Source organism: Aulostomus chinensis, chromosome 10 (genome assembly GCF_037954235.1).
Source record: "Aulostomus chinensis isolate RoL2024-O1b breed Wild chromosome 10, RoL_Achi_v1.0, whole genome shotgun sequence".
Taxonomy (NCBI): domain Eukaryota; kingdom Metazoa; phylum Chordata; class Actinopteri; order Syngnathiformes; family Aulostomidae; genus Aulostomus; species Aulostomus chinensis.
The window spans coordinates 18,091,394-18,105,226 of record NC_141329.1 but is presented as its reverse complement, the minus strand read 5'-3'; the positions used below and the strand labels follow the sequence as shown (position 1 = coordinate 18,105,226).

Here is a 13,833-nt window from a genome sequence, read left to right as displayed (position 1 = left end):
GCCTTTTTCAGTTTTCACCAGATGGAACTGCTGCTAATATCAGGGGATTGCTGAAACTTTACTCTGCCCTTTTCTACTGTGAGTACCCCGCCATTGTGTATAAGCAAGAAACAACACTTCATTACATATGCAGGGTATTGTGGTGGTCTGCGATTTGAAGACACGTGACCACCTTGCCCCAAAGTTGAACCTGAAGGATCTTTGTGGTATCTTATTTCCATTTCTCCCTTTCGTTTCTGTTGTATTTTGACAATGTAAACCCCAAATGCCCTCAAGATGTTTGAATCTCATACAGTTTAACATCAATGATATATTAAAATAAAACTTCTTCGTCATGAATATCTGATTGCTAAGCGAGCAGCCTGGATAAGACTCTTTCTTTCAGTATGATCGATATCTTTACTGGACATCTGAATGTGTTGATGAGAAATCCCCCGCTCATTTTTTTTTTTTGCTCTAGGTACCTTTTAGTAGCACTAGATGGTGCTATTATACACAGTCTCAGTCCGACCATGTGCGCTTACAAGTTCTTGTCACTTCCCCTCAAGTCAGCAGCTGACATTTAAATAAAGCCCCCACATTGTCTCATTTTCAGCAAGTGCATTTTCTGTACATGACAAAAACCAAAAGAAACTCTAAAATATACATCCATAATAAGTTCAGTTTTACAAACCAGAACAAAGACACATAATGAAAAGCACAGAAGAGGTGAAAAACCGACGGGGATAACCGCAGTTTCTCGACAGAGTGCTTTCTCAGAGTTCAAGTGCTGGCCAACCCTTACTTTAGACTTTAGTGAGAAATGCAATGGGGAGACGGAGAAAAGCAGAAACAAGCCTCCAATGAGTAATACAAACATGTTGTGTTTTTTTCAAAACCAGATCCTAAGAAGAAAATTGTATTTTGAAAAGAATATCCCACTTCTTTTCAGAATTATTCTAATCAGAGGGTAGAGAAAAGCCTGACAAGAGTTGAAAAATGTGTTTGAATATAGCGAAACAATGGAATCACTGGCAGGTAGTATATGATGGTGAATGTGTCATCATTCCCTGGATAAAGGAAAACTAACTGGTGATTGTTGTGATGATACATATATTTGAACCTGATAAAAAGTCATAAATTACTGTAAGTATCCACCCACAATCACTGTCATATGCCACACATTTTTCTTAGGAACTGTTCAACTGATACGTGATGCGTGTGTGAGAAGATGAAACATGGCGATAAGGTGCAAAGGTTGATGTGATTACTGTATATTAATATGAAAGGCAGATATACAAAATGCGACATTTTTGAAAAGGTCACACTGCTTCCAGTAGTTAAAGTTTATGACTTTCTTATAACACATGTCAAGACTAAAAGAAATAGTTACATTAAGAGTTACATGTTTCTTGTGCAAACACAATCAGAGCCTGTTCCTTTTATAGAGGTCTTACTGTACGTTTTAATGGTATCTAATATTTATCTAGATTTGTGTTGCTTGCTTAGGTAAAGAAAAAATGAACAAATCCCAATAATAGCTCGTATGAATGTGCAGCCTTCTCACCCCAATGTCGTTCCCTCACAAAAGAACGTCGACAATGCAGTTTATCACATCTGAGGTTTAACGGACAGGAAATTTATGATCTGTTATTTATCTTAAATAAGTCTGCCCCAGAATCAGACGGGTTATTCTTTAACTGATTCTGCACACCTCTGCCCAGTCAAGGGAAAAGCGTCCTCATAGATTTGGTTTCATCCCGCTGACAGATAAACAGACATCACACACATGAGCTCCTTGCCTGAGCTAAGAGTCAGGTGTGTTTGCATCCGGTTTAAACTATAAATAATTCAATAGGGAATCTAAAAAAAAATAGAACTCTGAAAAATACCAGAGTATCTGTAGAAAGTTGAAATGGGAATTCCTGTACACTTCCCCTTTTCTTTTCTCTGAACAGTGTGTACTGATCAGCCTAAAGACTCCCATCACTGACAGGTGTCGTATTGAGTGTAATGCATTCGTCATTTTGAAGACTGTAGTTTGTGGTGCAGCTGATCAGTTCTGGGTTTGACTGATAGGTCTGTCAAATGTTATGTCCATCTCATTCCTATGAATTAAAGTATAAGTCATTATAGTTCAAAAACACCACAAATTACAGCCTCTAAAATCACCAGTGCAATAAATCAACTCCAACATGAAAATTGGATAATCTTATTCCACCCAGAAGAAAACCTGTCAATGGTATTCATGTTTTGGTTGGTCGTGTATAGCCCTCCATTTTTTGGAAACTCTCGATAGCAGAGGTCCGATACTGAATTGCCAGAAGTGCGGAAAGGAACAGGAAAAGAGGGGGAAAAAAAGAGGAAGTTTGTTGTAAGAGCTTGAGACAAAACTCGCTAAAGCGTCACTGATGTAGTCACAGAAGGAAATGTGTCATCAGTGGGAGGGGAGTTTAACACAACAGGGTGTTTTTAAACATCTGTGAGTGTCAGACAGATGAACTGTCAGCTCACTACATCGCCTCCTAGACTTGCTGAACAGAGAAGATGTTTACTTTTGATTAAAAAGGGATTTTACTGGCAACTGCTCCGTGGATTCGGACATTTTGCGACTGACCGATGATGTTCCTGCAAATGCGAAGAATAGATTTGAGCAACAAAACACCAAATCTTGCCTTCATGATTATTTGTATCATCTGTGTATCAGGTAATTAACAACCATTTACTGCCTTACATCTACTATTTAACTAAATTATTTTGTTGTTGTCAGGATAATGTGTTTTGTCTATCATTGTGGGGTAATTCGCCTATGTTAAATACCATAGGTTCAAGTAAAGTCAGATATAAAAGATGTTATCTTTCCTTATCGTAAAATCAATTTTAATACTTTACCATTAAAAAGCTGAAGAAAGGAAAAAGTAATGGTTTCGACAGTTCTAAGAGAATCATTTTTCACTGTGGTACATGAAACACGTTTAGAGTGTGAACGGGTGAAACCCTCAGAAAAACCCACTATTACTTCATGATCAGAGATCTTGTGATCGAACTTCACCAATCATGGCGGATATATGTGACAGTAACCCTTGGTGCATTTACTTGCCATTTGAAGAAACAACTGTCTTGTCTCACGTCACATCAACATTACTTTGAAATGATAATGATTTGAATAACCGTTAATTAAGTAACTTCCACCATCATGTCTTTCGTTTTCTACAGCAGGACTCCAGCCACTGGATAAACTGTCAGTGAACATTTTGGATGGAGAAGTTATAATATTTTGGAACTATACAACCTCTTCAAATATCCAGTACAATGTACAAATGGCAACGTATGTTTCTCTTCAGTATAATATTTCATTGACGTCAGAGCCTTCATCCTGTTGTTACTAATTTGCTGTTGATTTGCTGCTGATTTAAAAAGACTGACTAAATGTACTGAAATGCAAGTTGTTGGTTTTTTTCATTGTTTTTGCTTTTTTAATAAAGCAATAACTCCTTTTAGAGAGTAACTGGTATGATTTCGGTCCTCAGGTATCCAGGTGAATGGGCCATGGTGCTCAGCTGCACAAGGATCAACAAGACCTACTGTGATCTCACCAACCTCATAAATGACTATCACTCCGCCTACAAGGTCAGAGTTCAGGTGGCGGACAACAACGAAGCATCCGAGTGGACATACAGCAAGAAATTATTCCCAAATCGCAGTAAGTACAGTGAGGATGCTGACATGGCAGTGATCTAGTTTGGCTTAATTTTTGTCACTCTTATTCCTTACTCATCACATGTTTTCTGACCTTTCTCCGTTCCTTCAGGTGACCTGCAGCCTCCCTCCTTCACTGTTTGGGCCACATCCAGCACATTAACAGTTAGCATTCATGAAAAGCCCATTCTGAAAAAGCTCTTCCCCTTTGGGGTCACCTACACTTTCTACCTGGAAGAAAGGAGCAAGAATAATAAGGTAGGGATAATTTTGAAATGAAAAACTGACTTATTCATTTTAGAGGACTATTAATCTAATTAGATTTAATTCTAAAAACTAAATCTCAATGGCATTTTTTTTAAATAACCTTGTAAATTCTGAGTTTTTCTTAAAAACTGTTTAGATTTTCTACCCCCTCTCCTCTGTAACAATTGGAAATTTGAAATTAACACCCCCCCCCCCCCCCAAAAAAAAAATTTGACCTTTAAATTTCAAAATGACTAGACTTTGGTCTCCTTCCCTTGAAAGGTTTCTTTTTTCAGAATCAGAAAAAAAGGACATGAACTGTAAAAGGGAGAAAAATGCAAAAGGTTGCTTCAACAACACATTTGTTACATCATGTATGTTGACTCAGGGTGGATAACAGCCAACTCCAACTGGATTATTTCATAGATACGCTATAGTAGAGATAAGTCATGCTTGTAAAAAAACAAAAACAACAAAAAGAAAGTGGCTATACTTCATACCTATAATCTACAGTTGGCACCTGAATCAACCTATGCCTGAATCAACTCTAAACTCTATCCCAGTTTCAGTGGACAATATATTGATTGGAATTCTATTTTGTTGGTTTCTCACAGAAGACTACAGCATACCTACAAGATGATTTGGGGAAGGATGTAATGATAAAAACTTTCAGTTCTCTTCAGTGGGAGACAATTTACTGCATCAGCATCAGAGTGGAGGGAAACGGAGCTCTCTCTAGAAGCAGTGTGTCACCTGAAGAGTGTCTGATGCTACCAGAAAGAGGTAACCAGTATTATCTAATAATGATCGGAGCATTATATTTATAATATGTTTATTTACAAAGGTAACAAAGAATTGAAGTGTTACATTGAGATTAAAAGTATTTTTCTTGTGAGGGATCCAAATGCAATGATATGAGGTTAAATAATACCAATGTAATACTAACATAATACATCAACACCAGTGCCGTAATCACATACAGTCCTTAACAGGAGTAGAAAAACATACAAAAAAATTCAAGTCCTCAGATTATCAAAAAGTAAAATACTCTGTAATTTTTTGAAAAGATGAGTAATCTAACTCATGTTGTGCACTAAATAAGAGGCCAAAGCCAGCAGTTATCAAGCTTGGTTTAGCCTAAAAACTGGAAACAATGACAAAATGAACAATGACGCTTGTAGACAGAATTAGGGAAGCGCTGCGCTCGGCAAAAAATAAAAATAATTCCTATATGAAAAAAAACTAAAAAAAAAACTGATGCTCTTCAAGGATGAGGAACAAAGATAAATTACAATTAAAAAGAAGATCAATGACTGGAATAAATTATTTGCAAGGCGGCATTGTGGTGCAGTGGTCAGCACTGTCGCCTCATAGCAAGAAGGTTCCAGGATCGAATCCTGGCTCCATCACAGGATCTTTCTGTGTGGAGTCTCCATGTTCTCCCTGTTCCTGCATGGGTTCTCTCTGGTACTCCAGCTTCCTCCCACAGTCCTAAGACATCAAGAGGGGACGAGGCTGATTGATACTCTAAATTGACCGTAGGTGTGACTGTGAGTGTGAATGGTTGTCTGTCTCCATGTGTTGGCCCTGCAATGGACTGGCAAACCGTCCAGGGTGAACCCTGCCTCTCGCCCGTAGCTGCTGGGTTAGGCTCCAGCCCCCCCACAACCCTTAACAGGAATAAGCGGAAGACAATGGATGGATGGATGGAAGTAGTGAATAAATTACAAGGGACAACATCTGCTGGCCACCACATTTAAAGCTTATTAGCCCCTCGTTAGGTATAGAAACCGCAGTGTCAAAACAATATGTTTTTAAAGGAAATTATGCATTTGGGTCAATCCTTGTTCGGTATTTGAAACCCTTTATTATTGTCCAAAGCTAAGATAGCTTTGGCTACTTGGCATAGCTTCTTGTATGTATCAAATTGTCTGTGAATTTAATAGCATTCACAACCAAATACTTACTGAATTCTTTGTGTTTTGTACCCGTTCAGAATGGTTCATAATTGCTGTGTCATCGCTGTCAATTGTGGGTGGGTTGATTGTCATCGCTATTGCTGCAATGATGCTCCTGTGCTACCTGAAGCGTCCAGAGAGAATGCCCACTGCATTAGTAAGTAAATAAGATTACAGAAAATCAGAAAGAAATAGATTTATGTAACTTTTTATTGTTTATCATTTAGAAAACACATCCAATGTTTGCTAGTAAAAAAAGGTCAGGCAGAGGTGATAATTTCAATATGGCATCATAGCAGCCGTTCTTTCTGTTTCCCAAAATTGCGTCTTGATAATGAATAACATCAAATCCTCCTTGTCACTCTAGAAATCCCCTACATGTGGCTGGCATCCCCTCACCATTGGAGATGGGACCATCGAAGTAGTCACAGACAAAGGTTGGTTCTTATCCAGCAACAGAACAGAATTCAAACACTGCATTCCTGAAGACCAGATAACACTTCAAGTCGCAGCCACAGAGGACAATGACAGGGAGGAAAGGAGGACCAGTATGGACAGCGGGGTTGACATGGTGTCAAGCTTTGCTACCTCCGATGAGAAAAGTCCTAAAATGAGACAAGAGGACAGTGGCTGTGGAAGCATGGGAGGGTCAGGGAGCTCTGCTAGCAGTCAGACAGTGTACCCCCCTCAAGATGACAGGACTGATGGTGATTCAGTCCAGAAGAGGGAAGATAGCGGTGTGGAATTTAACTGCCAGCTTGGCTCTCCTTCTGTGGATGGACAGGATAATGGTCCTCTGATGGAGACCACTGCTGAGAGTGGTTATCGCATGCAGCACCACACAAGTGTTCCTGTATGTAATGCTGTGGAGGAGATGAAACAGATCCTTCCTCATACAGTTTTGGCTGAAATGAAGACGGGCTACAGGGCTGCACCTCAATCATGTATCTGCTCTGGAGCAGGTCAGTGCACCTGGTGTCATAATCAAGGCCTTCATGTACCTGAGACCATCAACCAACACAGAGCCATGCACATTGAAAATGGACTATGGAGCAGCACCTGTAATTTAATGGACAAAGACCAGTTCACATTTTCAAGTTATTCAAGAAAAATTCAAACAGGCACAATCATGCTGAGTGACTTCGAGACAAATTTCATACAGTTGGGGGAGTCTTTCCCTCTGCTAACAGCCTTGTCACCATCAAAGACGGACTGCAATATGAACAATGTGTGTCTGTGATATATGCAACAATGCTATCATTAAAAACATTCTGACATAACCTTTATATGGTTTGCGAGATATGATATTAAAGCAAAAAAAGGGGCAGAGTGGGAGATAGGAAACCGACAAAGCAAGGGGGAAAAGTGCCTTGTATTGTTCATTTACGTACATATGAATGTAACCGTGTACTTTAGGTATTTAGGTAATTTAACCCTTGTGGGAAATATGAAAAACAAATGAAATAATTGATCCAAAAAAACAGGAAAACAGAGAAAGCAACAGGCTGTTCTCGATTGTAGTGAGGACACATGTAAAGCCACACAGCTGCTGGCTGGCAGTTGACGTCTCTGGAGCTTACAGTTAATCAGAACAAGTAAAAAAAAACAAAAAACATATTCTCTCATGGCAATAGAAGCTACAGAAAATTATTTTTGCCGGAAGTGAAACTGGTATGCAGAAGAATGGTTTGACAGTTACATGCTTTTGCAAAAAAAAAAAAAAGAAAAAAAAAACCAGCCAAACCAACCCAAAGATCTGCATTGTATTTTTGCTTTCTGCCCATCAAATGTACCATGTGTTATATGTCAGTTTGGCTGCCTCGTGTGCTTGCAACACAACTAAGTAGCACTGTAGGCTGCTACACCGATGCCCCATTAGGAATTTCCTGCGTGTCATATGAAATATTGTCAGGCAAAAGGCAAAAAGAAATATGTAATTATTTCTCATTATTTCATTTTGTTACAGATTTTTTTTTCTGTTCCCAACTTCGTTTTTAGCTTTAATACTTTACTTTATAATGTAAATATATGTTTATTTATTGTATGTTGTTTTGATATTGCTCCCCTGTTAACGATTAAAGGGAACTGCCCAACTGGAATGGTGAGCATGTCATACTTTCACAGAAAAAAACAACTTACTTTGTTTAGTTATACAAACAAAAAGCAAGAAAATCCCTGAGGTCACTTGGGTGGAAAATGATTAAGCTGTTATCTATATATGGGCACTCCACATGTAAATTTTGTGTTTCGAACCTTATGAACAATGACATTTATACTTCCTCCCTCCACTCTGTTTGGAAAAGCCCCAGATGAGACTGAGTTCAAGTAAGCAACCATTTTGATCTGAACTTAGTTTCACTTCAACATGTATCTCAGTAAAAGAATATCATCTGGTAGAAAAACTACCACAGTTGAAATTTCAAGAGACGCATTTCTTCAAAATGGGAGAAACTGACACGGCCGACAGAAAATGTTTCTGCTTACCACAGTTCTGTCCGTCCCTTTTATTTATTAGTTTTAATCATGACATGAGCACATTAAAAAAATATTTATCCTAAAAGGAAAAACGTGACTCTGAAACTCATGCCATGTGACACAGTGCTGTAATCCAACTGGATACAACCCCAAGTGGTTGAATGCTTCTGCAATCTGTGCCTGTCACAAGCTGCGTTTCCATTAAAATGTCTTGCAATTTTTCTCAAAGCTTCAGAAATTCAGAAAGATGTGTATTTATATGTTTTTTCAGCCTCTAGTGTTTTGTGAATAATAGGAGTTAAGTTCACCGAGGTGAACAGTAAACTGCATAAAATTTCCAGTCAGGTGTCATTAAAACAGCAGAGGAAGTAAGAGCACTGTGAGAAAAGTGTGGCCGTAATTAAAAAAAAACGTGCCAACAAATGGAAAGGGAAGAAAATTCAACAGCGAAGGGCACGCGAAGACAACAGTGGTCATGGAAAGTATCACAAAAATCAACTGCTGTTCCAGTTAAGTGCACTTGTACAAGTTCTTCTAAGTGCCCATGTATGTTTGAGTCTCCCTCTGCCTTTGCTTCTCCAATGCAGAGAACAACAGAGTGACATGTGAGTCACAGGATCTCCAAATCTCATCCTTCATTCATTCGACTGATTTCATCGTGCTTATTTGCATTCATCATATGTTGATATGCCAACTTTCCCACCTTCCTCAAGCATTAAAACTTTTTTTTGTGAGATTCTGGGTATTTTTTCAAATTTTCTTGTTTCCTTTCAGGTATTTTTACATGCAAAAAGTGTATGTATAGTGCAGGATTCCCTTCTATAGCTTTGCTTTAGGCTACAGTATCAGCTGAAGGTAGAAAAAGGTAGAAAAAGTAAACGTAGAAAAAGTAAAAATAAATGTGCAATTAAAAGTATATTGCTTGAGAATTTAAAAGTCTTGCTTGTGAAACGTTTGTCTTTTCTCTCAAATAGTTTTCTTTCGCTCTCAGGCTCTTTTTCTCTCTCGAAACCGAAGGCTTTGCTCTCAATTCTTTTTTTCTTCTCATATAATACTGAGACAAATCTCTCTCCATATTTTGTATCATAGGAAACCTGGTGAGACAACAAAGTTTCACTGTTTAGAGAAGCAGTAAAATATGTGACTTTAGGGGGAAGTCACCTGCAGCTTACAAGAAAAGCAATGAACTCGGTTGCTGTGGTTTAGCTGTTGCTATTCTGCCCTCGCTCAACGGTTATTCCAAACTGCGTGAACTCTTGCATTTCCCCAAAGATGAGAATGATTTTATCTAAATAAATCTAACAGAGAAATAACAAGAATTTCAATGTGTTCTGCATTTTATTCAATGTATTCTTAACATATTTACAATAAAACGTTCTGCACACCCAGTAGCATTTCATATTTTAAATCTGGCTGTTTTGAAGTAAAGGCACAACAACAACAAAAAGTTAGGTACTGCCATGGCAGAAAAGCATGGCGTCACAGAGAATCAAAAACAAAAGTTTAGAAAACTCCTTCATAAATGTACATGTTACTCTTCATGAGTTACACCAGGACAATGCAAATAGCAACAGATGAAAGTTGAAAACAACATGCTGGGTTAAGTGAGGGAGAGCTTCCGTGATTGTGGTTTCCAGAAGCAACTGCCAAAAAATTAGATGTCATTTTGTGATTGAGAAGGGAGGAGGGGACTTCTTCAGGCCAACCTTGCTGTTGAGAGGTTAATATAGCAAGCTTAGTCATGCAAACATACAAATATTATATACAAATAAAAGGCCTATGAAGGAAAATGTAAATGTACTCACGTGAGCACTTTGTCTTTCAATGATGGTTCTACAGAGAAGACAGACAAAATAATGTATATTATATATACAAATACATACATATATACATATCTGTGTATACATATGTATATATACTGTATATTATATATGTATGGACTGAGAAAATAACTGCAAGTGTATGTTCATCTGTGTGTGTGTGTGTGTGTGTGTGTGTGTGTGTGTGTGTGTGTGTGTGCGTGCGCGCGCGCACATTTCATAACTATCATAACTGTGCAGCCTAAAGGTGGGTGAACTTGTCCATTAAGATGTCCGCACCAATCCCCAGGATAGAAACAGCCAATAAGTAGCACTCATATAAAGACACACTCATATAAAGAGATGTGTTCTGAAAATTATGGTTTTATATTTTAAGTCTCATGATATGTCTAAAAAAAAAATTTTAAGTTCTCTTTCAAGACACTGTGTTTTCACCATGTTTAAGATTCTTCACAAATCCCATTTACAAAACTTATGTTCATATTTAAACAAGAGTCCAAGAAATCTGTTGTTGTTGTTGTAACTATATTTTCGTTGCCTTGTTCACTCACCTTTCTTCTTGCAGCATTTTTTGCAGCTTTTACACTTGTACTTAAAGCAGAACTGCACAATACCAATGGTGAAGAGGATTGCCAGAATGCCAAAGCCTACAGCAACCCCAACTGCTGTAGAGTTCACACTGCTCCCTGAAAATGCCGAAACAGAAATACAAATCGATAGGAATTTTTTTTTCTCGTCATATCGCCTTACTAACAATTGATGCAATGTAATGCAGTACATTTTTGCATTTCTCAGAGATTGCGTTCGTAATATACATGTAAATGTATATTGTTATATATTATATATATTGTATATTATGTGTAAATGACCAACAGAAGTAGTTGTCTGTATGAGACTTACTTGACCAATACGTGTCTATTATGAATAAATATTCCTTCTGATGAATTGAGATGAGAAATGGGAAAGATGCTGGCTCTCATTAGAGTAATGACAAATACAAAGAGAGTTTAAAAGATGATGATACATCTGACGCATAACTTGGAGTGATACATTTATTATCAGAGCTTATGTCTCACCTGCCAAAGAGCCACACAAAGACATCTGTATAACTGTACTTTTATGCTTCATTCACTGTTCTACCTTGTTACACTTTATTCAACAGGCCCAGTAACGACGTTCCTTTTTTACAAGTTAGATTTTAAATACTTTAGTATTTTTAAAAAAAAAAATATAAGAAGACATTGCTGATTTTTAGATACAAGAAAAAAACAAAGGACGGTATAAAATTTTAAACCAGCATCTGAACTGAACAGAAAGTTAATGGATCCAAAAAAGGAAAGTAAAGGGAAGGGGAATCTCAATCAATGTGCAGAGCAACTCACAAGCAGTTGCACTAATCACAAGCATAGATGAATATTGAAGAATTCTTACCACTATTCCCCATAGCTGACCAGCCAGGATGACCACTGCTGTCTCCTCCAGTGTTGAGCTCTATCACTCACCTTCTTCAAATCAATCAAGCTCGAAGGATTTTTGTTGATTACGAAGAACAAAAACAGAACTTTGTCTCCTCTTGTGTCTTTGCCTACGTCTGCTTCTCCATGTCCCCATACCTGGCATTCTTTAAAACCGGTCTATCTTCTTGCCTGTCTTTCTTCTACGCTCTTTTCTTGATGTCGGAACACAGTGGATAAGACTATCGTCATTCTCACATGAAACATGATGATTTGCAGGATTTACTTTATAATTCCCCCTAAAGTATTTGGGTACTGTGTAGTTAAAAAAAAAAAAAATTCACCCTTTTTGTTGGACTGCTTTGCATTCTACAGCCTCTTACACAACCAAAATTCAACAACCCTCTGGTCTTATAAAGCACTAGGACAAACTCAGAAAACAACATCCTTTTGTCCTTCAAATTTCGGGGAAAGCCTGAATACCGGCGCTTCACTCTCCCCACCCCCCTCCCAATAAAACAAATCATTAACAGACAGCCAGGTGGGAACACCTGGATCAGATGGCCGATAAGGACTCCTGTTGGATGATTTGAGTAATGCACAGCACAAACTGAATTTAACTGGGATGGAAAGAGTGACAAAACACCTGATTCAGAAATTATCATTCGTCCTCTTGATAGCTTGTAAAAAACATGGTTATCTTAAAAGGAATTAGCAAGGTCGCATTCAATAAAGGAGGAAAAGAATGTCTTTTCATGCTGTTCATAGCATGAGGTGTGGCAGACTCTCCTCAAATGCTTCCACTGCTAAGGCTATCCTAAAAACTCTGTCTACAACATATCACAAGGTGTGTAAAGCTGCATTAACTATAACTATAAGCGCTCGACAAAACTATTAAGAAACAGACAAAACCTTTTCGTTTCACTACGTTCTTACATGTGATGACAATAGTTAAATGATCTGATCCATTGTGAACAAATATTGGTTTATTTTGGCATCCAATCCATCTTTAAATGTCACTTTTCATGCACCTCAACCAGACACCTAAACTGACCTAATCCCTTTCTTATACAGTGTATAATCTTCATACGCTCATTGATATAAAACTCTTTACAGCCTATATTGTATCGTATTTTGGGGGGATTTGCTTCTTGCCTTTTTTTGAATGTGGTATTGCGATGTTGGCGACCTGTTATTCAGAAATAGCTAAGGTTCAAAGTGATGATGTATCTTTTTGATATTCTAGGGGGATTTTGCGTGATGAAAGAATTCATCAGACACAAGAAACAGGCTGGAGACTCAAAGATGGCTTACACTGGACACTGGGTATATCCAATACAGATGTACAAGGTTTGCTGTGAGATTAGGTTGAGTCAGCTCCCCCACAACATCTGAGTTCCGCCCCCTCGTAAACAGTCATGCGAGTGATGCCGGGCGCTACCAGTAATACCTAATCTGAACTTCCTGCACAAATGTGACCGTTCATGTAGTCTAAACAGCTACGCATCTGGACTACACAGTCATAAGTATCAACTTCACTGTCAGTAAGTGTTCCAACAACAAATACACAATTATAAAAGAGTTTATGGAAGACAACTCAGGTTCACTCCCAGACCTAGGTCAAGGCCCTGGGGGTCAGATCAGCTCTTAACCTTACAGAATTATGAGGATGTAGACCAAGAAGGTCTAAAAAAAGGATACCAGATGAAAATTCTTATCAGATATATAAGCCATGAAACCTAAGAAATGCAGAAATCATGGCATCAGTGGCTGACTAAGTTAGTTTAGATGGGACTACTCATCAATATTCAACATTTAATGAGTTATCATACTGGAATTATTACACATAGACTATAATAGCCCAATCTGTAGTTAATCAGATAGTGGCACAACTAACTGAAATATCCCACTGCCATCACTAGTGGAGTTCAGCTTATTTACTGGAAATACCTGGTTTGGATTTTTGGCACTGAATAGAGCTCCAGGAAATAGTGCCACATTAACATTATCTTCCTTATGAGGGATGAATGCTTGTATCATTGGGTTTATTTGCCTACTTAAATAGCATGAAGCATTTAACGTTTGTCATCAGACAGGAAAAAGCACCTCTGTGTTAATTTGTTCAAAATTTTTGGTCAGGAGGAGATCAGCTGTCACCTCATTTAAATGTGTTGTTGTGCCCGAAAGGACAAGGCGAGACAC

General features: G+C 38.1%; 1 protein-coding gene and 1 long non-coding RNA gene across 2 annotated transcripts; one reads left to right on the top strand and one right to left on the bottom strand.

Moving 5' to 3' along the window:
* Window positions 1–2,476: 2,476 nt before the first annotated feature.
* On the top strand, window positions 2,477–9,080 carry il10ra (interleukin 10 receptor, alpha). Its single transcript, XM_086216222.1, has 7 exons — window positions 2,477–2,686; window positions 3,196–3,307; window positions 3,510–3,682; window positions 3,791–3,936; window positions 4,539–4,707; window positions 5,921–6,039; window positions 6,250–9,080. The coding sequence occupies exons 1-7, from the start codon at window positions 2,599–2,601 to the stop codon at window positions 7,120–7,122; spliced, it is 1,680 nt and encodes a 559-aa protein (XP_086072348.1). The 5' UTR covers window positions 2,477–2,598; the 3' UTR covers window positions 7,123–9,080.
* On the bottom strand, window positions 5,912–12,152 carry LOC147254570 (uncharacterized). Its single transcript, XR_015118175.1, has 4 exons — window positions 11,609–12,152; window positions 10,729–10,863; window positions 10,163–10,190; window positions 5,912–10,067 (listed from the first exon to the last, which is right to left on the bottom strand). It is a non-coding gene; the product is annotated as an uncharacterized LOC147254570 (long non-coding RNA).
* Window positions 12,153–13,833: the final 1,681 nt, after the last annotated feature.